An 11228-nucleotide genomic window follows, 5' to 3' on the forward strand; every position below is an offset into this window, starting at 1 on the left:
AACTACCCCTGAACTGGGAGTAAAAAACAAGCAAAGTTTAAAAAATATGTCACACTGTTGTCAGTCTGTCGTGGCACACCTGAGGATCTCTCACGGGCCCGGCACACTAGTGTGCCACGGCACACTGGTTGAAAAACACTGCTCTAGCCGACCTTTTACATGCATGGACAGCATTTACAGCTTGAAGTTGACAGAGCTAACACGTAATATCAGAGATTTACCAAAAGGTGGCGTCAGATATTTTAAAGCTACAAATAATTCCGGGCTTTATGGTTACAGCATTAGTTTCCAGTCGACGGTTTTACAGCAGTGCACACAGAGAACCAGTCATGTGATTAAAATGTCATTTATTCAATTCCCCTTCTGTAGTTTGATTCGGATTTCATAACCTGGGTGTTATCCGATCGCCTTCACATTTTCTGTGCGTGTGAGCCGGCATTATGCTGCTGGTACTGAGTGATGAGCACAGGGAACATTTACGGATCCTGACTCGGGTAGAGAGTACAGGTGGGTCATGTGACTGAGGCTGTACGGATGTGCATGAGCTGTCACTGACACACCTTTAGTGCCGACCATGGTCTGTGCCAGAGTGCTGTATTTATCTGCACAATTACTGATACACTAAATGTCATTTACGATTGTATTAATAATACACGCTGTATTAGTCTGTGTCCTTTTTAATGGAATACAAATGCTTTTATATCACATGACGAGTTTAATGAATATTTAGTTTTAAAGAGAAAAGTTAGATGTAAGGAAGGGGTTTTATAAGCAATTCAAATCGTAAAGTGCTTTTAATTATATAGGAAATACTGTCAACGTTTTGTTTTATAAAGCAAAAGTATGATCAGTGAGTCTGCTAAATAATTGTAATTTTAGGGTAGTCTGGTTATCTTAATAGCAATTAGGAAAATGCTAATGCAATTAGAATGGAGAGTTTGTTAAACTGTCACAAGAATATGTATGCATGCCATGTTTTGAAGAAATAAACAACATGTAGGCAGTGTGTGTATGATTCCAGCAGTTTTGTCATTATCAGCTAGTTATAGAAACTATAGTATTTTGAAAAACAGAATCTATGGAACTAAAATGCACATATCTATAATCTTTTCCATTAACGGACTGACACTCAGTTAATGAATACAGAATGCCAGTAGATGCTGATCCTCTGGCATCCACCCCAAGTGAACCTGGGGGGGGGGGGCAAAAAAGATAGTGGAGAGGTGTGAATTTCTTCACCCATGGATACTTTTCCACTGTCTTTTTTTGTCTCCGGCAAGGGGGGCAAGGCCCACCTAGTAAATGTCATTCCCCAAGGTTCACTTGCGGTGTGGATTGCAGAGGATCGGTGTCCTTTTTATTAAAGAACCAAAATTATATAGTGCCATCTGCTGGCATTCTGTATTCACCAACAGAGTGGTGGTCCGCTAAAGTGACAGTCTACACCAGAATTTTTATTGTTTTAAAAGATAGATAATCCCTTTATTACCCATTACCCAGTTTTGCATAACCAACACAGTTATATTAATATACTTTTAACCTCTGTGATTACCTTGTATCTAAGCCTTTGCAAACTGCCCCCTTATTTCAGTTCTTTTGACAGACTTGCAGTTTAGCCAATCAGTGCCTGCTCCCAGATAACTTCACGAGCACAGTGTTATCTATATAAAATACATGAACTAACACCCTCTAGTGGTGAAAAACTGTTAAAATGCATTCTGAAAAGAGGTGGCCTTCAAGGTCTAAGAAATTAGCATATGAACCTCCTAGGTTAAGCTTTCAACTAAGAATACCAAGAGAACAAAGCAAAATTGGCCTGGACTGTCCCTTTAATGGAAAAGTACCCTATAATCCTATCTTAAAGGGTTCCATTGCAAATTTAACTCAGAATTTTAAAACGTGTTACAGTTTTCTTACAAAATTAATGTTTTTGTACTAATATAAATGTAAAGATTTTCATGCAAAAAAGATTTCATGTTTAGTGTTCTTTAACATGCATAATATAAATTAACTTCAACAAATGTGTCACTTATATGGGTTGTGCCTGATGATCCGTCTCTCCCCAGCGGCTGCACTGAATAAACTCTCTCCCCAACATTGTATACAAAAACTCGCCAGCATGGAGAGAAATCACACAAAATCTTTGGGATTATTTTTGACCTTATATTATAACATATCAGTTTCTCCTTCACATGAAGAACACTACATGGCGACATAAACATGCATAAAGATAACATGAGCGGAGGTTACACCTGATAATTTCAGAATGGTAGTGCAGGCAGTCAGTTCAGCTACATTCCCCTCTCTCTCATAGAGAGTGGGGACAAATATTTTGTAGGATTAAAAAATATTTTACTATTGTTTTCCTCGGGGGAAAATTGTAACAAGTTGGGGAACACCTTTTTCATGAACAACAGATGTTTTATCTCATCTTTGTTACACTTTGGGAAATATTATTACAAAAAGTAAAATCCATGTATTATTATTTTTTTCAGAATGAATGTTACATAGCACATGGTTTGTTAATATTCAGAGTGTTTATGTGGGTGAATTAAAGTGAATGTAAATTGTGATGCTGAAGTGCCCGTTTTTTAAAAATTTGATTAAAAACAGGGGCACTAAAATTTACATGTCACTCCTGTTGTAAAAACTTACCTTTTAAACTTGACAGCAGCTCCAGCTTCCTCTGGTGATTGCAAGCCATTTCTGATGTCAGAAATGATGGATAGGTCATCCTCCAATCACAGCTTCTCCCCCCCCCCCCCCAGGGAAATCCGTGTCTGATTCAATGCCGTGATTGGAGGAAGCCAGATTCCTCATTTTAGACCCAGGAAGAGACTTTGCAACGGGTGGAGGAAGCTGGAGCTGCTGTGAAGATTAAAAGGTAAGTTTTTTTTTTTTTTGTTTTTTTTCACAACAGGAGTGAAATGTAAATTTTGATGAATTAAAGTGCCCCTGTTTTTAATCAAATTTTTGAAAACCGGGCACTTTAGCATAAAAATTTACATTCTCTTTAAGTATCTCACAGGGTATTCTAGAGCAGGGGTCGCCAACCTGCTCACTGAATCACAGATTCAGTAAAAAATCTGAATCTGTGATATTGTCTTTTCATATTGGGAAGGAGCCGGTAGCCTGCAATATACACTGTGAGTAGATATTCACCTTTGTATGGTGTATTGTCTGATATTTCAGCACCACTATTTTGCACCTAGAGTTATACAACCGAGGAAGCAAAGGAAAGGAAGATACCAACGACTGATACAAGCTGAACCATCGCCTCCAGCTAGCACACCTGATTAACTTTTTTAATGTTTGCCAAAAATGTCTGAGTTCTGCTATTGTAAATTGTAGAATTGAGATTGTGTATAGGCTTTATTTCTTCTTTTGTAACGGGAACAGTTTATAGCATTTTTATCAATATCCCTTTTAACAGTATTGAACGCATACTTACCAATTTGTGTTGCTCTCTTTTAGTTGTTGGTGAATTTGGCAGAATTGCTGTAGAATTTTTAAGAAAGGGCGCAAATCCCAAAATCTATGAAAATGCGGCAAGTAAGTAAACTGAATAAGCAAGATAATTCACGCAGATGTATAAACCTTGTAACCCAAAATAAACTATTGCTAATAATTTAATTTATATATTTTAATTTTTTTGTATTTTAATTCTTAAAATCCAAAAATGATAAACTGTATTCATCATTTAAGAAACTTAACTACTAACAAATAGTTTTAAGTCCTGTTAGTACAATAAATTAACAGTATATTTTTGGAAGGGTGTTTGCCTCTAGTACCTGTAATTAGTATATACCTGTTTTTTTACCAGCTATGTAAATATGGATATTTTTGTTTCTCTTACTAGGAAAATTAGAAGTTAGTAGCACTACCATTCAGCAAGCTGTGGCGGGCCTTACATACCTTCTTACTGAGAGCTCTAAACTTATGGTAAGCAGGTCGCTCAGAATTGCTTACTTCAGTTACCTCTCTTGTGTGACCAGGGTGGATACAAATCAATGAATTTAAAAAATGTCGGATTATTTTGGGTAATTTTTCTATCTTTAAGCTATTACTTTATTTGTTTCGTAGTTCTCAAGCTGAATTTGTGTCTGCAGAAATAACATGCGCCTTCACACCAATTTCTTTTTATAAAATAAACATACAGAGATGAGAAATAGACCTTAAAGGGACATACTCATGAAAGAAAATGTTTGGGTTTCAGATACAGCATACAAATGTCAAATTTGCTTCTATTTTAAAATGTGGTTAATTCTCCTGGTATCCTTTGTTGAAGGAGAACAATGCTGTACTGGGGCTTAGCTAAACACATTGGGTGAGACAGTGACAAGCAGCTAGCTCACAGTAGCGCATTGCTTCTGAGCCTAAATATGCTTTTCAACAATGAATATCAAGAGACCGAAGCAAATTAGATAACCACAGTAAAATGGAAAATTGTTTTAATTGTATGTTCTTTCTAATCATGAAAGTCATTATTATTTTTTTACTTTACTGTCCCTTTAATGTCCCTTTAATGCTATTGCTCCTCTGCAAATCTATGTACACAGAATAAACCTAGTTTCAAGAAGCTCGCTAAATAGAAGATTGGAGTGGAATAGATTTGTACAAGGACCTAAGAGTGAGGAGGGAGTGACAAACACTAAAAAGGAAATATGTTATTGTTTTAGTTAAATAAAACTATTTAAATTGTTATTAAGGTAAATTATTTTTCTTTAGTTAAATAAAACTATTAAGTCCGTTATTTTTCTTTTTCCAATAAAGTACAGCTGAAAAGTTGATCAAATATTGAATGATTAACCTATTAAACTGGAGATAGTTCACCTGACAATTATTTAATTCATTTCAATTATCTATCTATGCATATCTAATGATATATAACCAAATCAGTAATGGTCTGATATAGCTGGAAAAATAATCTGTAAAGTTATACTAAAAATGAAAACCATTTTTAAATCAGTTTAAGTCTGTTTTACTGACTAATGATTTAAATCAAATCCACCCGGTGTGATTAAAACTAACTCTCTGTTTTATATCAACAGATTTCAGATGTAGATTTTCAGGACTCTGTACTTGTTTTGGGGTTCCCTGAAGAACTGAATAAAATTCTTCTTCAGTTGTATCTGGATAACAGGAAAGAAATCCGCAGAATTTTGAGTGAGCTTGAACCAGCCCTCCCTCACTACCAAAACCTAGAATGGCGCTTGGATGTTCAGGTAGAAAATATAACCTGTTTGTACTTTTCAGACTTTGCTCTTTTTTATTAGCTGTATGTAAAGTTGTCAAGTTGCTTATTATTTGTGTCTCGGATATACTGAAAGAAGAATGTCCTGACACCTGCAAAACAGATACGATTTCAAGTTCAGCTCATGAAGGTCTCTCACTTTTCTCTCCTGACTATAATAATACCCCCCCCCCCATATGAATGTGTGTGTGTGTGTGTGTATATATATATAGATACATAAAAGAGCAGACCTATTCAACAGAGGGCCCTGTTGCAAAATACTTTTTGGGACCTCCAAAGGTAACACAATAGTAATAATATACATGCTGCTCTGTTTAATGATTTTGAGGATAGATAGATATATAAGATGGACCTGCAACCACTAATAAAAGGTTTCTCTGCCCCAAGGCAGAACATAGAGTGATCTGAGATGTCATCGCAGAAAATGAAGCATGTCTGCAGAAAGAACAGGAACTGTTAGCACTTTAAATTTTCAGTGTTGCTCCACATTAGGCTATTCTTTTTATACAGAGCTATTTTCTGGCTGCATTGTATAAGTTTTCCTTAACACAGTGCATCCAGAGCAAAGTGCTGTTTGAAGTCAACATTCAAATATGCAGTAGTGCTGCAAAGCAGCAGTTCATTGATTGTTGTCTGGCTCTGAGATTTTTGCAATCTCGTTCCCTAGCTTTTCACAGTCTGCAAAGCTGTTTTTCTCTGAATGTAAGATGTTCGTATGAGCGATGCAACTTTTTTATTATTACATTTTTATGTTAGAATAAAAGAAAAGGAAACAAATTAATTCAAGAGACATTTTACAATTACTTTTTTTGTCTGCAGCTAATTTGCAATGCAATTTTCAACTACTGCACTAGATTATACAACTTTAAATATTGCTTTATTCTCCAGTTAACCAACACATTGCAGTTGATCTGGTGCTTTAGTGTAACTGACAAATTTACAATTTTATTTTATTTAAAAATGACCTGCAGAAAAATTTACACTAAAAAAATCTCATTGCAGAAAGTGAAAAAAAGTTCTGTCTCTGGGTTTCTCTGCATTAGGATTGTACACATACTTCACATACTTATGTATAGACTGCCTGTATGCCCCCCCCCCCCCCCAAAAAAAAACACCATCATCCACAAACAATAATCTCCATTTACAAATCCAATTTTTACAAATAGTGCAAATCACTCAACCGATCTTTCTACTTGAAACCCTTCCATGCATACAAATTAGGAATGGATACTCCGACTTCCATAAACGTTGTTTCCCTTAATGGGTCTGGCCGTTAGAATTTATATAATCTGCTGTAATCTGCAAATGATTGGTGCTAGGACATTTAAAAACTTGTGCTTCAAGAGTATTATCGAATACTGAAGTTTGATTTGCATATTGCATGTGCAGTAGTTGAGATCATAACGGGATTGCACTAGGAGGTGCCTTCTACCTGTTTTGTATTTAGAGTGTCATTAACATTCCAATTAACTTCTATGTAATTTGCTTCATTTTTTAGATATCCGTTGTTAATGAAATAGCAATGCACATGAATGAACCAATCACACAAGGCATCTATGTGCAACCACCAATCAGCAGCTATTGAGCCTATTTAGATATGCTCTTCAACAAAAAATATCATGAGAACGAAGCATATTAGATAATAGAAGTACATTTAAAAGATGTTTAAAATTGCATGCATTTAAAAATCATGAATTAAATAATTTGGGTTTCGTGTCTCTTTAAGATGTGAATCTTTTGTATTTTTAAGGCGTTTTAAAAACGAGCTTTAGCACATGCATTTTCTACCTTTCTTCTTTCTAAAATAAAAAAAAATAGAATATTGTTGTATCCTATATCTTCATAACTGTTTATATAGATAATTTAGGGTAAACTATATCAATAGAAAAGATATGATAATCTAATAAAAATCCAATTATTTTTTTTAAACTTGTACAAGCGGAACAGTGTTACACTTTTTTGTCTGCAGAAAAATTAATGTTATTGATACCATTCTAGGAATATTCATCTGCCCCAAAGAACCATCAAATGTCATGATTAGTGCATCGTTTTTTTGCTGTGGCTTTGTCTAAAAATGCTCCTTTCTCTGTCAATTTAAAAGATGTATTGTTTCCCAGTAACAGATTAACTTCAAATGTTGTTATGGTTTGTACTGTTTTGGATGACAAACAAAACAGAAAATGATCTATTTAGAAGTTATTTCTGGTTGAAAAGCAGAATTTAACGTAGAAAGTCTGATCCTGCAGCTGTAATAAACTATAACTGTCTACTACTGCATAGAGACAGTTGAGAATCCCAAATGCATTGAAGGGATATTAAATAGTGCTCCTTTAGTTAAAAGAAATGTGTTAAATCAAAGTAAACATAAAAAGAAACAGATTTTGCTAAAAACAGCAAACAACTGACTTGTCTTCTTGCTAAATGAGCACTTAGACATTCTCAGAAAAGAGAGCTACCATTACAGAACTTAGTTTCCATGGTCACATGATTTGTGCATCAAAATTCCTTTACTGAACATGGACAATAAACTAATTGCAGCTAGTAGATATGTGTCTCCTAGCAACACTTTAAAGGAAAAACTGATAATTTGCCTTTCTGACCACAGACCCCTTGTGTGACAGGAAATAATGGACCCTGCACAAATTAAGTTAAAAAAAACATAAATTATGCTTACCTAATAATTTAATTTACATCTGTGGGAGGAGAGTCAACTGCTTCATTCATTACTTGTGGGAATTAAGAACCTGGCTACCAGGTGGAGGCAAAGACACCTTAACTAAAGGCTTAAATACCTCCCCCACTCCCCTTATCCCCCAGTCATTCTGCCAAGGGAACAAGAAACAGTAGGAGAAATATCAGGGTATAAATGGTGCCAAAAGATTAATAATAAATTTAGGTCTGCCCACAGGAGAAACGGCGGGTGCAGTGGACTCTCCTCCCACAGATGGAAATTAAATTATCAGGTAAGCATAATTTTATGTTTTCCAATGGGAGGAGAGTCCACTGCTTCATTCATTACTTGTGGTAACAAATACCCAAGCTCTAGAGGAAACTGAATGAAAAAACACAGGAGGGTAAAAGGAGGCGGACCCTATACTGAGGGCACCACAGCCTGCAGAAGCTTTCTCCCAAAAGCTGCTCCCGCCGAAGCAAAAATGTCAGTAAGGAGGACCAAGCGGCCGCCTTACAAATCTGCTCCATTGAAGCCTCATTCTTAAAGGCCCAGGAAGAGGCCACAGCTCTAGTCGAGTGAGCCGTAGTCCTCTGAGGAGGCTTGTGTCCCGTCTGGCAATGAGACAGTGGATCATACTCCTCAACCAAAAAGATAGGGAAGTTGCAGAGGCTCTTTGTCCCCTGCGCTTCCCTGAATACACAACAAATAAGGACAAAGTCTGTCTGAACAGATTATGAAGTAACCTCTCCTTTGAAGAAGGTTTAGGACACAAAGAAGGAACTACTATTTCCTGATTGATGGTACGACTCAACACCACCTTGGGAAGGAATCCCAATCCAGTGCGAAGAACAGCATTATCGGCATGAAAAACTAAGTAGGGAGGCTCACATTGCAAGGCCGCCAATTTAGAGACTCTGCACGCCAATGCAATATCCAGTAATAATAGGACTTTCCATGAAAGTGCATGCATAGGCTCAAACGGAGCCCTCTGCAAGACCTCCAAGGAGGAGCCGGATTCCTGAAGACAGGCCTGATCCTAACCAGAGCCTAAACAAAGGACTGAATGTCAGGAAGCTCCGCCAGCTTCTTATGCAACAGTACAGATAAAGCCAAGATCTGTCCCCTCAGGGAACTGGCGGCAAGACCCTTATCCAGACCTTCCTGGAGAAAGGCCAAAATCCTGGATACCCTGACCTTATGCCAGGGATAGCCTCGTTCCTCACACCAGGACAAGTAGGTCCGCTACACCTTGTGGTAGATGCGTTGAGTGACCGGCTTCCTGGCCTGAAAAAGAGTGTCAATCACTTTTTCCGAAAACCCTCTTGGCTAAGACTAGTTGTTTAATCTCCACGCAGTCAGCCTCAGAGAATCTAGATTTTGATGTAGAAAGGGACCTTGAACCAGCAGATCTCTGCGACAAGGTAACTTCCACGGCGGAGATGAGGACACGACGCAGCAATCAGAATAGCCAAAGCTTGCTCCTGCTTTATGCAGGCCACTACCCGAGGTAGAAGAGGTAACGGTGGAAATATGTAAATTAGGTTGAAGTCCCAGGGTACCACCAAGGCATCTTTCAGTTCCGCCTGGGGATCCCGGGAGCTCGACCCGTATCTGGGTAACTTACAGTTGAGTCTGGGCGCCATGAGATCTATCTCTGGCGTCCCCCATCTGCTGCAGATTTCTGCAAACATCTTGGGATGGAGGGACCATTCCCCTGGATGAAACGTCTGTCTGCTAAGAAAATCCGCTTCCCAGTTGTCCACACCTGGAATGTGGATCGCTGAGGGCGAACAGTTGTGAGTCTCTGCCCAATCCAGAATCTGAGATACTTCCCTCATGGCTAGGGAGCTTCTCGTCCCCCCCTGATGGTTTATGTAAGCCACTGAGGTAACGTTGTCCGACTGGAATCTGATGTATCGGGACGACCCCAGAAGGGGCCAAGCCCTCATAGTGTTGAATATCGCGTGAAGTTCCAAAATATTTATCGGTAGACTTGAGTCCATCTGCCCTGTGCCTTTCTGGCACCCCAAACAGCTCCGCATCCTGATAGTCTTGCATCCGTGGTCACAATCTCCCTGGATGGTCTCACAAAGGATGTCCCCTGAGACAGCTGCCCCGGTCGGGTCCACCAAGATAGGGACTCCCTCACCGGTCTGTCTAGAGATGTATTGGGACAGATCTGAATGATCGCCGTTTAATTGTCTCAACATGCACAGCTGAAGAGGTCTGAGATGGAACCTGGCAAATGGAATAACATCTATGCTGGATACCATGAGCCTGATCACCTCCATACACCTGGCCACAGATGTCCTGGAGGATGTTTGTAGAGCTAGACAGTTGGACCCAAGCTTGTAATGTCTCTGATCTGTCAAAAATACCTTCATGACTGAAGAATCTATTATCGTACCCCGGAATTCCACCCTGTTGCTGGGGACCAATGAACTCTTTCCTTCGTTTATCTTCCACCCGTGGGACCGAAGGAGAAGAGCTCTCAAGTGATCCTCCGCAAGACTGTAGGACAGAGCCTAGACCAGTATATGGTCCAGATAAGGTACCACTGCAGTTCTTCTGGCTCTCGCTAATCCGAAGACGGCCAGGGGCCGCCCCTTAATGCCGACTATAATTCGCGGGCTTCTTATTCTGCTTGGACTTGTTTCAAGAGTTAGCTGGCTTCCAAGATCCCTTGGATTGCTCCGACTTTGTGGCAGACTGCTGGCGCTGAGACTTGTCCGCACGAAAGGGACGAAAAGTAGATCCCTTAGGTTTAGCCTTCTTATCCTGAGGCAAGAAGGCACCCTTGCCACCCGTGACCATAAATATGATAGAATTCAGGCCCGGGCCAAACAAAACCTTCTCCTTGAATGGGAGGGAAAGCAAATGAGACTTGGAAGTCATGTCCACAGAGCTATGTGGACTAAAACAGAAAAATTTGATGTCTTCGCATTCAGGCAAATTATCTGCATGTTAGCATCACAAATGAACGAATGCGCCAATCTTAAGGCCTTTTTTCACTCTAGAATTTCATCGAAAAGAGTCTCCACCTCGACCATAGCTGATAGAGCATCACACCAGTAGGTAGCAGCACCAGCCACCGCCACCGTCGGTTGAAAAACCAACCCCGTGAGTTGGAACATCTTCTGCAGCATGGACTGCATCTTTTTATCTATGGGTTCCTTGAAAGAGGAGCTATCCTCTAGCGGAATAGTTGTTCTCTTAGCAAGAGATAGCACCATCCACCTTAGGGACAGTTTCCCACAGTTCAAGCTGCACATCTGGAATGGCGAAAATCTTTTTTTAAAG

At 39.0% G+C, this 11228-nt stretch overlaps 1 protein-coding gene across 1 annotated transcript in view; it reads left to right on the forward strand.

The window, feature by feature from the left end:
- Window positions 1-307: 307 nt before the first annotated feature.
- COMMD2 (COMM domain containing 2) overlaps window positions 308-11228 on the forward strand; it is a 24228-nt gene continuing 13307 nt past the window's right edge. The window contains exons 1-4 of the mRNA XM_053708995.1: window positions 308-507; window positions 3475-3552; window positions 3860-3942; window positions 5052-5225. Coding sequence (XP_053564970.1) covers window positions 441-507; window positions 3475-3552; window positions 3860-3942; window positions 5052-5225 — 402 coding nt within the window. The 5' untranslated portion in view covers window positions 308-440. The remainder of the gene's footprint in view (window positions 508-3474; window positions 3553-3859; window positions 3943-5051; window positions 5226-11228) is intronic.

Source organism: Bombina bombina, chromosome 4 (assembly GCF_027579735.1).
Source record: "Bombina bombina isolate aBomBom1 chromosome 4, aBomBom1.pri, whole genome shotgun sequence".
NCBI classification, from domain to species: domain Eukaryota; kingdom Metazoa; phylum Chordata; class Amphibia; order Anura; family Bombinatoridae; genus Bombina; species Bombina bombina.